Genomic DNA, 16,559 nt, shown 5'->3' with positions numbered 1-16,559 from the left:
AGCTGTCAGTTGCAGGCCTGGTCAAGAGACAGGTAGTGGAGATTCGAGGGCTGGAAATTGAAAGTATATGTAAATATTTTTACGAATTTGATACCTGAAAAGCTACGGACGTATGTTTAGGGGGGCCCAAGTCTATCCTGTATCATATCCATCCTTTGGCCGAACAGTCCTTTAATGCCTGGAATTTATGGGGCACCACGTCCATCGTCGGGCGACACCCTGGCTCCCCCCCGGCGCCCAATCCCGCTCAACTCAATGGTCCTCTATTCCTCATGACATCTGATTATGATCTCCTTGGTTGCGCCCGTCCATCTAGCCCAGGAGATGGACAAGGGTGATAAGCTTCAGTCGTGCGTGCTTTAGCTGACTGTACAAACTTGGCCCAGCCCTCTACTAGCTGCGAAGGTCAAACCAATAGAGATACTGCCTTCAATGGCTGTATATCCAGCAAATGTAGCCCTGACGCCTATTCAAACAAGTCTACCGCCTGCACCGTGCCGAAAAGCTTCAGACTTGGTAGTTGATGAGGGTAACGATATGTGGCCCAAGAAGGACGATCACAGAGTATCCTAGAGTATCGGTAGACGTTGCCTCGATGATGTGATGCTGACTGCTAAAACTTGACCCGGGTATGTGCTACCCATAACAGCTTCACGGCCACGCCGGAGTCTATCACCAGTCAAGTAGACATTCAATACGACTACCACCATGATATCGAGCCCTTGGTGAATCGACGCTGAAGCGACTGCGACAGCGGGGCATATGCGCTAGGGTCGGCTGTTGGTATTTGCATGATAGATGCAGACCTAGGTCTGAGCCTCGCGGTTGTTCAAGGCTCACGTCTCACCTCCAGAGCCCGCAATAACAGGTAAGATTGGTTGTCATTCTGAGTGTACTTGATCATGGCTCCTCAGATGACTTAATGTCGTACTCAACTTCAGTCCTGATGACATACTTGGCACCCTTTCTTACACCGGTGCCCTCGTGAAGAGGCGCGCCCTTCGCATCTCCATGTGGGAAGATGGCAACTCCGCCCATGACCGGTCGCACGGGGTACGCGTTCAGTGTACCCTCCCGCGCGGCCGGGAGGAAATACGTTGTTTCGCCGCCCTCAAATTCGTCATTCAAGTAAATGAGGAACGTAAACAGGGAGCTCTGCTTCTTCTCCTCGGGAGATGCATCGTAGACATACGTGTCATCGGGGAGAATGCCAGATGGTGGCCAGGCGCCATCAATATGGGCGCGGTATTCGGCACCGGGGACGTAGCGGTACACGCGGAACCGTCGGTTGAGGCCGCGGACTAGTCGTCCGCCGACTGACTGGGGAACAAATGATGACACTCTGGACCACAGCGCATCGTGGAAAGTAGTGTCGACAACCCAGTAGAAGTTGTGCGCGAGAATGCTGATATCCCCATCCTCGCGGAGAGGGGCATCCGGGAGGAAGTGGACTGTCTCGCCGGCAGTAATGATGGCTTTGCATTCATCTGCGGAGAGGACGTTCTTCAAAAGGCTAAGCCCTGGGACAATAGGATGAGAGTATGATGTCACTGGTGCTCGTTCTTCGATGAGGGGTATCGTATTTGGTGCAGTCGTGTAAAGAAGTGCGTCGTGGTGATTGGGCGGCTTCCGGAGCGGGCCGGGTGTTCGTTCGATAACGCGAAGAGAGGCAGCCAGATTGGTTGGCGCCGATTCGAATATGGTCTTGTCAAGCACAGAGGCGTATACTTGTAGAGATGGCGTGGTAGAGCGGAGATCCCAGGTGTCTTGGAGGGCGATTCCGGGTGTCGAGGAAAGAGGTAAGGGCATGGCCTTGGGATTACTATCGGAGTGGCCGCAGGCTCGCAAGACGGCGTCGAGAACCAAGAGACGTTGCTTGTCCCTTTCAGTTCGCTGGATAGCGGTTCCAGCTCCTTCTCCTTCTGGCAGGGTGGAAAGGCCACTGATGACGTCCAGGTCTCGTACCCAGCGACAGAGCGCTCCCAGCTTCGGTTCCTGGCCGCGGATTCTCATCTCGGATAGCAGCACTCTCGCGTCGTCGTATTTCTCGTCGGTGAGGGCGCCGGTAATTCGTGCCGTAAGGCCAAGGTTTGTACCAGCTAGAGCAGTCAATTGTCAGTAGCTGTTTTGACGATGGCATCGTACGATCTACGGAGTCTACATACGAGCATTGTTGACGCCGCTGGCGCAGTTCTGACGGAAGTCATAGACGGCGACGCGAAGGTCCCGACACTGTTTCGATTTGATGAGGTTCGGGTATTTTGCGAGTGTGTTCAGCGTGTCAATCGCGATGTCGAGCTCCTCGTCTGATATGACCGTCTGGAGGCTCTTGGGCTCGAGGTTTGAGGCAGTGTTGTCGTCGCTGTCGGGTGGTGTAATTGTCGTCGCTGCGGTCTTGACCACCTTGCGCGGAAGTTCATCTTGCGCGGTTTGCTTGCGCTTCTTAGCAGCTTTAGACTTCGCCATGGCCGATTGTCGCAATATTTTGACGATGACAGAGAAAGCTTGGTAGTGGGATGAGGTCAAGTCGGAGGAGGGTGGCGTTCAGTGGGCTGAGAATTTGGACCAACCTTAGCCTGCACCACCACCACCACCATTCCAAGGGTCTTGCCCCGCCGAGGGGTTCGGCCAATCGTGGTATCGCAGCCTGAGGCAAACGCTCCGAAACCCGCTGTGGGGCCGCTGTTTGTCCGGGACGGGTCGGGTGGATCTGGGGTACCCTTAGCTGGGCGGAGCCGTCCAATATGATTATCTGTTCCCCGCTCCATCTTCCAATACCTATCCAGCACTTGATGTGATGGGATACCGTAGGAATTGGCGTCGTTTCGAAGATGGCAGGGAATTACGTTCTCCCCAAGGTTGTTTTCCCGGTCACCCTGTCCACATGTAAACGCAAGCTGAGCAATCCTCAAAGTGCCAACGCCTTTGGCATTTCGACCTCTACCACATCTAGAGCATTTTCATACCATCACGCACCGTCCTCCACAATACAACAGACACTCCAATCTATTTGCGCCCTAAAGCAGGTTGCACTGCGGCTAAAGACACCACACCTTACCTTCAGGAAGCAGCTGGGGAAACCCACATGTAGCAAGTCGTGATGTGGCAGCGTCGATGGAATAGGCCTCGTGCCGTTGAATCGCAGGAGCATGTACACACCGGCGGTTCGGAGCAGAATAGGAACCGAACCGATCAATCAAGTCAGGCGACGGAGTTTGTTGTTGCACAAGAAAAGGTCATTCACTCTTCCCAGGGCGCTTTGACCTGCAAAACCGAAGACGGGGCGGGTATTAATCTCGAAATCCGACCCGGAATTAAGACCGTCTGAACACCAGGTTATGCAGGCCGTTGGGTCTGTCAACGGTGAGCTGTCAAGTCCTTTTCCACTGCACAGAACCAGAACCTGCTACGGCGCTACTCTCCACCACCAGATGGAATGGTGCTGGTGCACATGCACATGCGACCAATTCGGAGGGTTCACCCAGCATTTCTTACCCATACACGCTACTACCTATCTCAAAAGCATCTTCTGGCCGCCCATCGAAAACGAGGATACGTTCAAGAGCCCATGACAACTGCCAGTCTGTGATGGACGTCCACGGCGGAAGAGCAGCATCGAATGATTCGGGATCTTGGTCCAAAGTTTCTCTTTGGCTTGCTATTTCCCATGCCAGAGTGATCAGCTTTTCTAGCATCAAAGGCTAAGTGTGGCATAGTCGTCGATCAGGAGTATACCCCAGATGCCAGTTCACATCCCTCGGAGGTAGTGGGGGCACCAATCAGGGAAAATCAGTTGACACCTGACCAGGACACACAAGAGACATGATCAGAGTGGACATTGGTTGGACATGCTCCCGCTCTGTCACCCCCCGCTGAACGCTTGAAAGTAACAAGAGGATCCAACTGCCGAATCCTGGACGGGGATCAGTGCCGTGAATCTAGATTGCGAGTGGGGCAACTTAACGGAAACGGGACAAGCCGGGCGAGTTATGCACTCAATGTGCAAGAGCGCGGAGACCATCCGAGTCCCGACCAGCGGTGACGTTTGCCTGCCGCAACACCGCGTATAACCTTGATCCACCTCCACAAGTATGTAACGGTATGCCGCCGTGGTTTCACGAGCGATGGTCAGTCCATGGGGTCTTCGGGCTTCGAGCTTTGTGCCGAATTCCGCCGCTTGAATCGAGCAAAGGTGATAAAAGAGCATCGATGCCTGGCTTAAATTCGGAGTGACGTTACCACCTGTCAAGTTTATCCCGTCTGTTTTCACCTTGATAGTTTCAGGTCTCGCAAGGAACCCACACCATCGAACATGGCGGACCTCAGTACTGGCTTTACAGCCCAGATTCTGAATATTCATACGCTCTGTTCGGCTTTTTTTCTAGTTTTTTCTCTGGTATGTGATAATGTATTGACCCAAGGTGCTAGGATCCAATTGGGTCTCACTGTTTTAGTCGAAAACGCCAAATCCAACTGGATCTGACCACTCATATAGGGCTTGACTTACCTCTTTGGGACCATCGTTTACAACGTCTTCTTCCACCCCCTACGCAAATACCCCGGACCGAAGCTCTGGGCAGCCTCGCGAATTCCCTTCACTCGCAGCAACCTTTCCGGGCAGATACACCGCAAGATATTGGAGCTGCATCAAGAATACGGGCCCATTGTCCGAGTCGCCCCCAACGAGCTCGCGTACAACCACCCCGACGCCTGGAAAGATCTCCACGGACACCTCAAGAACGGCACCGGCGACCACGGCCGAGATCCGGTCGCCACCCAGGACAGCAGGCACGGCATCATCGGCGCCAACCGCGAGGACCACTCGCGTTTCCGACGAGCCCTGTCCCACGGCTTCTCGGCGCAGTCCATGCTCGACCAGCAGCCCATTGTGAAAAAGTACGTGGATCTGCTTTTCCAACGACTCCACGAGAAATGTGCCAGAGGAGGCTCCGAGGCTCTGAACATGGTCTCGTGGTACAACTGGACGACCTTTGACGTGATTGGCGACTTGGCGTTTGGGGAACCGTTCCACTGCTTAGACGATTCTGGCTATCATCCGTGGGTCAAGCTCATTTTCGACGGAATCAAGGGCAACTCTTTCAAGAACAGCATGCGACGGTTCCCCCCCATCGAGAAGATTCTCATGTACTTCATCCCCGCCGATCTCAGAAACAAGCGGGAGCAGCATTTGGCCCTCACACAAGAAAAGGTTTCCAAACGACTCGCCATGGAGACTGAGCGGCCAGACTTTATGGACTCCATGTTGCGCACAAAGGGCACCCAGGTAGAATAATCCCGAACTCCCTCCCCCCGCGCCCCCATTGACCCCGTCTATTCATCCTAACGCGACCTGTGGTACCTAGAAACTCACCTTTGAAGAACTCAAATCCAACTCCTCCGTTCTCATTATCGCGGGCTCGGAGACTACCGCGACGGCTCTGTCAGCAATCACGTACTACCTCTGCACAAATCGCCAAGCTCTGCAAAAGCTCACTGACGAGGTCCGAACCGCGTTCACCTCCGAAGATGACATTGAGATGGTCACCGTGCAGCAGCTCCCGTACATGCAGGCAGTGGTCAACGAGGGCCTTCGCATGTACCCACCCGTCCCGACGGGAATCGTGCGTAGGGTCACCGACGATGGCGGCGTGTTCCTGGGTCAATATGTGCCGAGTGGAGTGAGTCCATTCCGTTCCATTTCCTCTGGGAGGGAAAAGGAAAAAAAAGAGTATAGTTGATGATGCTGACGCGGTAGGCGATATAAGACTCTCGTGCAGGTCTGGCATTGGCCGGTCTTCCACAGTCCGGAGAACTTCACCCTTCCCGACTCTTTCATACCTGAGCGCTGGCTCGATGACGCTCGCTTTTCTGGCGATAAGAAGGACGCGTTTCAACCTTTCTCGGTCGGTCCGAGAAACTGCATTGGCAGGAAGTATGTGTTATCCAAGTCTCTTGCACAACGTGTGTGCTTTTCCTTTGATTTGATACTGATATGGTACATTGCATCTAGCCTAGCTTACGCGGAGATGCGCCTTATCCTCGCCAGAATGGTCTGGAATTTTGACATGAAGCTATCGGAGGAATGCAGGGGCTGGGACGAGAAGAGCCAAGTCCATCTGCTCTGGGAAAAGGGGCCTGTGAATGTCTTCCTTACGCCCAGGGCGGAAGCTTGAGGATCTCAAAATACGTCGGTGGTGGAGAGGATTCAAAGGCAACAGATCTGTCATTGTGTTGATTCTCGACGGGCTACGAGTAGTAGCATGCATGTTTGTTTTCGTCCGAAGACTTATGACTTGGCGTTGACGGAGTGGGTAAAGCAAATACTGTGGTTGAGATGAGTGCTTCGTTATTTGAAGCTTTCTCTCACCGAGATCGCAGCCTTAAGAAATGGAGCCTTCATTATACTGTTCACCCATGTCAATTACATAAGTATGGACCTTGTATTATGAATATCACCCTAAAGCCCAACCACAACAACATGGATACTACTTACCGATAAGGTACCACCCGGCTTCGTTTGAAAGTCCCCAACCATGATTCTTTGAATAATGACTACTGCTGTAATACTACGAGAATCCGGTCCACTTTTACTTCATGGAATGTGGCCTTGAGGCCGTTCAGAAACGGTCGGCTGGTCATGGCGTGGGGCCAACTTCGCTATCTGGGTGATGCGGCACACGTTAAGTGAATGAAGCCTCTCTCTTCTTGAAAACCCGCCAGGCTCTGGATGCAAATCTATAATCAAGGAGGTTTTGGCGTCGACTCCAAGACTGCGATTCACTGAATCTACGCCAATTCGAAAGAGGCAACCGTAAATGTCGTCTTTGTTTTGCTGAGATGCGCAGACGTTTAGCTACCGGCATACTCTTGATTCATTCCGAATGACTCGGATGTGGATGGCTCAGCGGCCTTTTTACACAGGAATGCTGTTCCGGTATTTATATCGGCCGTGACAGCGGCTGTCAAGGTTGTTACGAGCGTCGGCCTTCAAGGTCATTACGATCATCTCGTATGATGATGTCGAAGACAGGCCGGAAGAGAACACGCGTATATGTAAATTCTTTCCTGTATGCAAAGAGTCCAAAGTCAATCGAAGCTGATTATCAGCATTTCACCTATCTGGGTCAGCTCTTCTTTTGTTTCTTTTTCTTCTTCTCGTCTATTACGCAAGATTTCCGCATTCATTGATGCGCTGGTCACTTTGAACATGTTTGTTCGAGTCAGCGTAATTTAGTCCAATTTTATTGAAGCTTGCGTAAAGGCGCAGCGGCACCACCCGCTAAGTGGAGAGTGGCCTCGTTATTCGGTGCCGCTGGGAAACTTGTCAACGAAGTTGGGAAGCCTTTCCGCCTGTATCGGGATCCACAACGATGAAACGTGACGTGGGAGACTCATAAGTAGCTGGCTCCCGAGATAGCTCCCATTCCGGGTCGACCGCGGGGCTCCACTTTAGAACCACCCTCTTTTTTGCATGTCAAACTTCTCTAGGTATTTCTTTCCCGCTCGGGGCGTGCCCTGAAGTTGAATTAAGGAATTTCAGGGACGCTTAAGGACAGGCACCGGTGTGGAGACGCATTGGCGCCAAAGTCGCAAATGCGCCCCCAGCGGGGAACGAAGTCGTGTGTGTGAGGCTCAGAAGCCCTGCATGCCACAACGGCAACGGGCAGCATATGGCCTTTTGCGCGGTGCTGGTTGGACGGACGTTCAGACGATTGATCGCGGGCTCTGGATGGAAGAATCGAAAATAGTAGGGCTGGGCGGGGGATCGGATGAGAGCGAAGTCCCCTCGGTCGTCCACTCACGCAGAGGCGAACGCGTTGGTAGATAGTGAAGATACTTGATGGGCGGAGAACGAGTTTGGATAAAGGGTGGTCTTGGGGCCGGATATCTCTCATCTAAGATCATCAGCCGCAACCATCACAGCAATGGTAGTCGCTTCTGCAACAACATACTTAGTATCATTTCCAACATTCGCTACAACCTTGGTCGTACTACAGCAAAATCAACGATGGCCCCCGACCTCGCCCTCGCAGGCTGTGTCTCTACCCAATCCGGTGAGCACCATAGCCGTGCCCGCATGAAGCGCACCATCTAGATCTGTGATAACGTTGCCGCCAACGGCCACCGCTCCCTAAACTCCTGCTCCGACACCTCCGGTGCTCAGGCCATGAAGAAGCGCGCCGTTGAGCCCTGTGCCAGAAAATTGAGGAAATCCGCGTCAAGAAGGGACTCAAGACCCGTAGGCTACCATTGGCGTTTAGATAAGTTCGTGAAAATTCATTAATATTTCCACAGCTGCCAGCAAGAACCTTCATGATGCAGACGAGGTCACCGCCTGGGAGGCTGTCAACCACAACGAGGCCGGCCCCAGTGACAACGCCATCTTGTTACCTTCGAGGACGTCTTCAGCGCGAACAACTCCTGCGTATTGGCTCCTGAGATCACTGATGGCTCTGACCATATCTTCGGCGAGTACATGCGCTCCAACGTTATCGATTCCAAGTCGTGCGACGGCGTCCCCGCCTTCCTTGAGGTCCAGAAAGTCGACGTTGCCACCTGCGACCCCATCCCCAAGGTTGCCGGCGACATCTGGAACTGAAATGACACCGGAATCTACCCTGGCATTTCCACCAGTGGCAACTACGCCGCCGACGGCATGAGCAGTACATTACTCCGCGGCACCCAGCTCACCGATCACAACGGTGTCGCCTAGTTCGTGACAATCTTCCCCGGCCACTACGTAGGCCGCGCCGCCTACACCCACCTGATCTCGCACATCAGTGTGACCTTGATTTCCAACGGCACCATCTCGGTCTGGAACGCTCTCGTTGGTTTGTGGCTTTTTGAATGACTGTAGATCTCCTGAATAAGAACACTCAGTCGCAAACACTTAGAGTTCCAGGCTGTATATAAATCGTGCCGACACAGGTATATAGGTAAGCAGAAGCAGCCGCGGCAACTATCAGTTGCACGCGCTCTTTGAAGTTCGGCAATTCGTCATCAAGAAAGGGTGAGGACTCGATTTAAGCCAACTTGCGTCCAGTCACATCTGATTTAACACATCGGGGAGCCAAAATAAATGGCGACAACCTGGGGCTTGGCGTCTGAAGCCCGCGACGGGACCAGAGCGCGTAGAACCGGGCCGGCATTGAACACAAGCTAATTGTGAAATTCCGAAGGGAAGAAGATGGGAAACCAATTCTATACCTCGGAAGTTCACCCCAATGTCACCGCATAATAAGGTATTGACTGGACACATGGTATTTACTTTTTTGGCAGAAACAGAGGTCTCTCAACCACCTCCTCGTTTGGACCTATGACTTCACAATGGAACCTGAAATTTCAATGCCAAGACGGACGACTCCAAAAGTGGAAGCTCCAAGGATTCTTCGTCCCGTCGCGTCCACCAATTGTTTCCTCCCTTTCATGCACGCGTTTCACCCGAAGGGAACCACCAGTGTTCCATCACAAACGGCCTTCACGCGGATCCGTCTTCCAGACAGCAATTGAAAGCAGATTCGGGCAAAAGGTCGTGGCCTGAGGAAGTCTTTGCATGACGGAGGAGCTGAACTTGCTTGCGGTCCCGGCCTTGTGGGCGTGGGGCCACCCGCTCCTCCGCTATCAGCCCGCCTAGGGGGGGCGGCAATGAGACGACATGATAAATGGACTGCTCCTCCTGATATGGCGAGCCTTCAGCTTGCATGTCTTGCCATGCCAGGCAGCCCTCTTTCGACTTGACTCGACCGCCATGGGCCTCAAGTACCTCACCTGCGCCGCGGCCATCGTCGCGGTCGCGATCCATCCTTGGCTGGCAACGGTCGCCTCAAAGGTCGACGTCGTGGCCAACATCACAGCACTGACTGGTGGTGAAGTCGAATCCGATTGGACAAACATCTTTTATTCGACAGAGAAGCCGCTGCTGCTGGGAAACGATGGAGGAGCCGCCACGGGAGGGTTTCACGCGTGGGACTTGAACGGCGACACTCCGCTGTCCGAGGTGAAGTCCATGACCACTGGCCGAACAAAGCTCATCACAACGGTCTATAACGTCACGGGGAAAGATTATGCGCTTACGATTGCGATGCCGGACTCGATCATTCGGCTCTACGAGATGCCGGGATTTACGGAAATTGAATCAGCGCAGGTGACGATGCTCGGGGATTGGTCTGCGATTTGCTCGTGGCGCACCAAGAGTTTGAACAATTACGTCTATCTTTTTGGCAAGAGCTTGGCGGTGCAGTATCTAGTTCGCCCAGTCAAAAACTCGATTGAACTGGTGGAGGTGAGAGGGTGCATCTTCAAACTCTTATCATTCATTCCTCACTAACTTGATCAGGTCCAAAGCATCCCAGTTCCGACTGAGTTCTCTGGCTGTGCTGTGGTGCAATCCCAGGCTAAGATGGTTGTCAGTGCCGACGACGACAAGGATGTCTACATGTTCGATCTCAAAGAATCGACTATTGCCCCAGAAATCACCAATCTCGGCGAGGCTGCTGAAGACGTGACGGGGGTTGCAACATATGCTTCGAATTCTACAGGAACGGAATACCTGTTCGTTGCCCAAGAAAGTAGCGTTGCTGTCTACAAGTATCCCTTTGATCTTCTCGGCAACGTCAAATTGACTGGTCTTGAAGACATCGAGGTCCAAGGCCTCAGTATCTACCAGGGGTCGACATCAAAGTATCCCAGCGGGGCTGTCGGCTTCGCCATCGAGGCAGATAGTGTTGCCGGGTTCGGGCTGGTGTCTCTGGATGGTGCTCTCGATAAACTCGGGATAGATGTCAACACCGCATATGACCCTCGGAATCAAACTGGGTGCCGTAGCCGTTCCCCGATTTGCGACGCCTGCTCAGGCAACGGCTACTGCCAGGAGAACGCACTCGGTTGCGGTTGCTTCGCTGGCTTCACCGGCGACAAGTGCGACGAAATACAGTGCATGAAGAATTGCTCAGGGCATGGCGATTGTGTTGGGCCACAGCAGTGCAAATGCGAGAACGGATGGGGAGGCCTTTTCTGTTCTGCCGTCTTCGTCGAACCTTCCTATGAGACTGATCCAAACGGAGGCGACGGAGACGATCCCGCCATCTGGATCTCGCCAGAATCGCCCGAAAATTCCCGCATCATTACTACGACCAAGTCTACAGAGGGCGCCGGCTTAGGCGTTTTCGACCTAAAGGGCAAGCTGCTGCAGACTCTGCCAGCGTCGGAGCCTAACAATGTTGATATGATTTACGGCTTCCAAGCTGGGGATCGGACGGTTGACCTCGCTTTCGCTGCTTGCCGTGGCGACGACACACTTTGGTTGGTTCATGCTGGTTATCACGAGTTGCCCATCAATCACTAATATTGCCACAGCCTTTTCGAGATGACATCAAACGGAACACTGAAAGATATCCCAGGCGGCATCCAACCTGTGCCAGCAGACTACAAAGTCTACGGTTCCTGCGTCTACAAGTCCCCGAACAGCGGCAAGCAGTACCTCTTCGTCAACGAGAAGTCCGCTCGCTACTTGCAATACGAGTTGACGTCCAACTCGAACGGGACTCTCCAGACCACCCTCGTCCGAGACTTCACGGGCGGGTCAGGCGGACAAGTCGAGGGCTGTGTGACGGACGAAGAGAACGGCTGGATCTTCCTCGGCGAAGAGCCTTCCGCATTGTGGCGTTATGGTGCCGAGCCTGAGTCGTCGGAGGATGAGGCCATTCAGGTTACTTTCGTGGGCGATGGCCAGACCTTTGCAGATGTGGAGGGCGTCACACTCGTCTACGGCGTCAGGCCCGATCAGGGGTACATTCTCGTGTCGAACCAGGGTGTCAGTGCTTACAATGTGTACACCCGGGCTGATCCTCACTACTATGTCACGACTTTCACAATCACCAAGTCGTCGGATGGACAGATTGATGCTGTTTCGAATACCGACGGCATCACTGCGGTCGGAACTCATCTCGGAAAGGACTTCCCTCACGGATTGTTTGTTACCCACGATGACGCGAACCAACTGCCTGACGGTAGTACCAGTACCCAAGCTAGCTTTAAGCTGGTGAGCCTGGAGAAGATTCTTGGATCAGACGTGCTAAAGACAAGGAACCTCCTCGATGACGTCGATGCTAACTGGGACCCGAGGAAATGAATTGAATGATTCACCTGCCTCACATGATCGTTTAGATTCAAATAATTATACATGTAGAGTTTATTACCCTAATGATTGGTGAACCCTTTCGGGTTACCACCATTCAATGTTGCGAAACTGGCGTGGAACCCAATAGTATTCACTAGTGCTGGTATCCTGCGTCTGCGGAACAGCCTCCAAGACCATAGGTATGAATTGGAGTAAAATGACGCAGAGCTTTGATTGTACAATAAAGTTCGGGGTTGTCTAACAGCACATGTAGTGCTGCCGGGGTGCCGAAAAGGCGGAACGCCGAGCCTCATAATTGTCCCTCGCTGATTAATCCAAGTAACGCCAACATCAGAGCCCATCACCACCGATTATACCCATCTCAGCCCCTTCAGAAGGCATCCCTGTTCAATGAGACTTAGTAATCCTAAGCTGATCTAAGCGGGCGTATCTTGATAAAGCCTCGGGGGCCCAGGTGCCGTCGCTGTTGCCAGTCTTCCGCTGCAGGTCGAGGCAAGATCCCGCCCATGTCTGGACAGCGGATAGGATCTGGCTTGCACATGGCCTAAGATACTGTTGATTTATTGAATTAAATATCAGCGTATGAGGCGACTCGGCCAAAATTGATGTTTGTTCGGTTTCTTAATGGTCGCTTCTTCTCAATTTGGAGTCTGATATGACAGTTGTAGACTGTAGTGGAGGTTACTCAACCTGAGTGATGGTGTACGGTTCGAAGTAATCGAACTTTCTTAAACAGGCTAGATATTACTATGTATATTCAAACTCATGGGAGACCCTGAATCACTCCATCCTCTTAGTCACTCTGTCGTCCGATCATTGTATGTGGGCCTAGTGCTGTCTTGGGCCATATTCACTATCATGTCAATGCCTGATCCAAGAGGTGAATCGAAAGGATTTTGCTTCCATAGTAAATCTTTTTTTAGTTCAAATCTGTTAATTCAAGGCAAGTCAGCTTACTAGCACTTCCTAGTTGTGATTGGAATGTGGATTTTTCCCTTGTACCAAGGCGAATCCCATACATATCAATCACAGACGACAAGTTAGGTAAAGCAGGGTGATTAGCCTTATAGATCTCTGGGATAACATCAAGGAAAATTATAGGTGAGTTCAAGCATGTTGTTTTCTAGATACTGTGATAATCCACATGTCTTTCCTTAGCAGGACAGACTCTATACTAGTTCTTCTTCATCGAGTGACTAAGAATCTTAGAGAACTAAACCCCAGCGCACGGCCTTCTCCCTCATCATATCAATGACGCCGAGCGGTAAAAATCGCTCGTCAACCAGCCGAAGACCATCGAACCGGTCTTTCGCCTCCTGATGATACATTTGCACTATCCATTGCACCTCGGACCATAGACTCGCTGGCTGGATATGCAAGCCCTCCAACACTTGATCGACATGCCGGTCAGTCCTGGGGCTTGTCTCGAATGGGCTCTCCTGAACCTGCTCGTAAAGGCTTTTCAAAAGACTGCTAGTGGTGCTCCGATTCGCAGTGTACTCCTCGTAGGTGAAGAACGTATCCGCATCGTCCGGGCCGAGGAAGTCAGGGTCGAAACGGCTCTGAAAACCATCCTCTAGCTCACGCATCCTGGTGGTCTTTGTATATTCAAAGGTCCTCTTCTTGTCCTCATGGTCCTGGCGTTCGCTATCAAAGAACGATTGCACCTTCTCTTCCGCAGATGCTCCTTTTCCAGAAAGACTCTCCTGGGCCTTGAGAAATGGTATAAATGGGTTTCGAAGGCCCAACCCACCTAGTTGATCCGGGAAGAAAATGAAGGCGTCCGACACGTCTGTAACCCCGAAGCGTTGCTCAATCTTGGATTTGATGTAGCGGACGACGCTGAGCTGGTCCTCACCCGCCTCGCCGCTGGTTGAACAGCCGCTGTTCTTGGTGCACCATGGCCCAAAGATGTCGCGCTGCATCTTCTGGTAGGTCTGCAAGACACTCTCGACGTGTTCTTTGCCAAAGCAGTAGGCCGGTTCCCCAAATGCCTGACCGAAGAAGCGGCTGATGCAGCTGTTCCATGTGCGCACCCAGTCGAGAACGCTCCTGCACTCAGCGAGCTGTTTCCGAAGCTGCTTCACATGCTCCGCGACGTGTGCCTGGTCAATAGTCCATTTCCCGGTCTTCTGGTCCAGTACAAGGTGGCCGATGCTGACAGGCCCTTTGGGTAGCCCTGCATCGATGGCTTCGTCCCGGGGCACCCCTTCACTGGTCAAGTACACCGAGCCAGTCTTCTTCATGTTAAACTCCAATCCCATGACCTTGGCGAAGCGTTCCATGGCAGACCACGCCTTGGCCGTATGCTCCGGATCGCCAGCAACCCAGAGATCGTCGTGTAGGCGGTACAGTTGCAGCCCAGTCTCTTGGTTGACGGCAAAGTCCATCACGAACAAGATCAACTCCCCGATGAGTTTCGCTGGCGTCCGACCCATCGGTGTACCCCTGTGTCTGACGCGAGGCTCACTCGACGATACTACTGATTCAGAAGAGGGACCCAGGTTCACCGGCGTCTCGAGAACCTTGCGGTAGAACGAGATAAGGTTTTCGGGAAACCCAAAGAAGCGAAGGGTGGCGAAGATTGACGTGTGCGATAAGCTGGCTCCGAACCACTTGAGATCAGACTGCACCACGGCAGCTCTTCCGTGAAGCGCTTGATGCAGCATTGTCTCGGTGGCAAGCGTGCGCAGAAGAAGCTGTTTGACGTTCAAATTCGACTTTTGAGCCCGCACCCAATCAGACGAAGCAGCATCGTCATCACCATCATCATCCCCCGTTACTCCGCCATCATCCGTGTACAGTGCTTCGGTGAGCGTATCAACTCGGCTTGGCAGGGCGGCGAGACAAAATCTCTCGATGAAGTTCTTCTTGCGGAATCCGGCGACCGTATCGTCAGAAGTGGAAGGCCGGAATTGGCGATTCCTGAGAGTTCTATTGGCCGTCTTCCCCCCCCTCCTTGTTGAGGAGCGCCAAGATCTATCAGAGAGCTCTTTGGGCGCTTCGCCGAGATAGTACGTTCGCCTCTGGGTTTGCCTCTCAGTCGCGGGTGGCTCGGCGTGCCATCTCCAGACCTGATCGGCCCCGTCCAGGGAGACGAAATTCGTCAGGGTCGATTTCAAGCTGACGCAGCTGTTGACGCCGATCCAGTGGATGAAGATGGCCTGCAACACATCTTCGTCCATCCAGATGCGGTACTTTCCGTTGGCTTGCTGGCGCGGGAGAAACGGGACTCCCTCTTTGCCGGCGTCCCATTCCCAATTGTCAAAGTCGGCGAATCGCGTGTTCAGAACATCGGCAATCTCCCGCAGGACGACTTCGTTGCCTTCAAACTCACGCAGAATTTCCTGCTTCTCGTCGCTCAGCAGGTCTTGCTGGAGGAGGCTGGTGATGCACTTCTTCAGCGTGACCGTGTTGAACGGGTTCGTACCCTTGAGGAACTGCTCGCTTGTATATGCGATTTGTCGCCGAACATCTTCGAATGCTCTTTTGCTTTTGCTAGTCTCCAATAGACTACTCAGATAGTTGTTGATTTCCGTCTCGTCGGTCTCCAGTGGCGTGAAGACTACTTTCTCAAATTGGTCACACAGATTTCGCAGCCGCTCTTGCTGGCAATCACTGAGGGAGGAGTCTTCGTCTGTCAAGTCGGCGGCGACGGGATTCTCCATGGGGCTTCCAGGGTTGATCCACTCGCTAACAAGTCGCGAGTATAGGTGTGCCATATTGAGTTTATGGCTTTGCACCTCAAGTTTGGACCTCAATAGTTCCTCAGAAGCCCGCAACATTGCGGAAGGCACTGACGTGTCATACTTGGACTGAGCTAGTAAGTTGCCGATGTTGTCGATGCTGGTGTCAGTTCTGTTGCCATTGGAATACAGCTCCTTGACTCCATGGAGTAAAGAGTTGATACGATCGCACTGGTTGTGGTAGCTTTCGGCTTGCTCGAGGATTTTGCCCTTGCGGCTCTCCAATTGAGTGCGCTGCTTCTCCAACTCGCGGATTTTGGTGGTTGTGATAGACTGAAGCGTCTTCGATAAGACGGACGTCGAAGACGACATTGAAGCAGATGGTCAATGTGGACGAAGGGCTTGGATGGCGTACAGTTGCGAAGATGAGCCTACTTTGTTCGTTTATCATTTTTCCAGATTGACTGTGGCTCCAGTCTATATATGTAATTTTGCGAGAGCCTGAAATCCAAAGTGACCAAATGCTCTTTCAAAATAGTCGTCGAGTGAGCCTCCTCCCGAGGTTGGTCGTCCATACGCCTAGAATGGAGCAACTGGCTGCAGGAGCTGTCAGAACATGTAAGACGCTGGTGCCTGGGTAAGTGACGCCCTGTCGAGTGTCATCTCAGCTTTGACAAACTCGACAACCCAGTCCATAGCCATATGTCGAACCATGATGACGTTCAGAGGTTAGA

At 52.7% G+C, this 16,559-nt stretch overlaps 6 protein-coding genes across 6 annotated transcripts; 3 read left to right on the top strand and 3 right to left on the bottom strand.

Moving 5' to 3' along the window:
- Window positions 1–900: 900 nt before the first annotated feature.
- CORC01_08483 (prolyl 4-hydroxylase) lies at window positions 901–2,466 on the bottom strand (the record flags this gene model as incomplete). The annotated part of the gene is made up of 2 exons (XM_022620113.1): window positions 901–2,099; window positions 2,166–2,466. The coding sequence occupies 2 exons, from the start codon at window positions 2,464–2,466 to the stop codon at window positions 901–903; spliced, it is 1,500 nt and encodes a 499-aa protein (XP_022473425.1).
- A 1,846-nt stretch (window positions 2,467–4,312) lies between these two features.
- On the top strand, window positions 4,313–6,173 carry CORC01_08482 (cytochrome P450; the record flags this gene model as incomplete). Its single annotated transcript, XM_022620112.1, has 5 exons — window positions 4,313–4,396; window positions 4,496–5,284; window positions 5,364–5,678; window positions 5,766–5,932; window positions 6,011–6,173. 5 exons carry the CDS (start codon window positions 4,313–4,315, stop codon window positions 6,171–6,173), a joined length of 1,518 nt encoding a protein of 505 aa, XP_022473424.1.
- A 1,835-nt stretch (window positions 6,174–8,008) lies between these two features.
- CORC01_08481 (uncharacterized protein) lies at window positions 8,009–8,599 on the top strand (the record flags this gene model as incomplete). The annotated part of the gene is made up of 3 exons (XM_022620111.1): window positions 8,009–8,054; window positions 8,296–8,345; window positions 8,399–8,599. 3 exons carry the CDS (start codon window positions 8,009–8,011, stop codon window positions 8,597–8,599), a joined length of 297 nt encoding a protein of 98 aa, XP_022473423.1.
- On the bottom strand, window positions 8,312–8,808 carry CORC01_08480 (uncharacterized protein; the record flags this gene model as incomplete). Its single annotated transcript, XM_022620110.1, has 2 exons — window positions 8,312–8,618; window positions 8,765–8,808. The coding sequence occupies 2 exons, from the start codon at window positions 8,806–8,808 to the stop codon at window positions 8,312–8,314; spliced, it is 351 nt and encodes a 116-aa protein (XP_022473422.1).
- Window positions 8,809–9,748: 940 nt separating this feature from the next.
- Window positions 9,749–12,130, top strand: CORC01_08479 (phytase; the record flags this gene model as incomplete). The annotated part of the gene is made up of 3 exons (XM_022620109.1): window positions 9,749–10,282; window positions 10,337–11,301; window positions 11,356–12,130. The coding sequence occupies 3 exons, from the start codon at window positions 9,749–9,751 to the stop codon at window positions 12,128–12,130; spliced, it is 2,274 nt and encodes a 757-aa protein (XP_022473421.1).
- Window positions 12,131–13,344: 1,214 nt separating this feature from the next.
- CORC01_08478 (uncharacterized protein) lies at window positions 13,345–16,197 on the bottom strand (the record flags this gene model as incomplete). Its single annotated transcript, XM_022620108.1, has 1 exon — window positions 13,345–16,197. One exon carries the CDS (start codon window positions 16,195–16,197, stop codon window positions 13,345–13,347), a length of 2,853 nt encoding a protein of 950 aa, XP_022473420.1.
- Window positions 16,198–16,559: the final 362 nt, after the last annotated feature.

Source organism: Colletotrichum orchidophilum (assembly GCF_001831195.1).
Source record: "Colletotrichum orchidophilum strain IMI 309357 chromosome Unknown Scaffold_72.1, whole genome shotgun sequence".
Classification (NCBI taxonomy): domain Eukaryota; kingdom Fungi; phylum Ascomycota; class Sordariomycetes; order Glomerellales; family Glomerellaceae; genus Colletotrichum; species Colletotrichum orchidophilum.
This window is presented reverse-complemented; position numbering and strand designations above follow the sequence as displayed.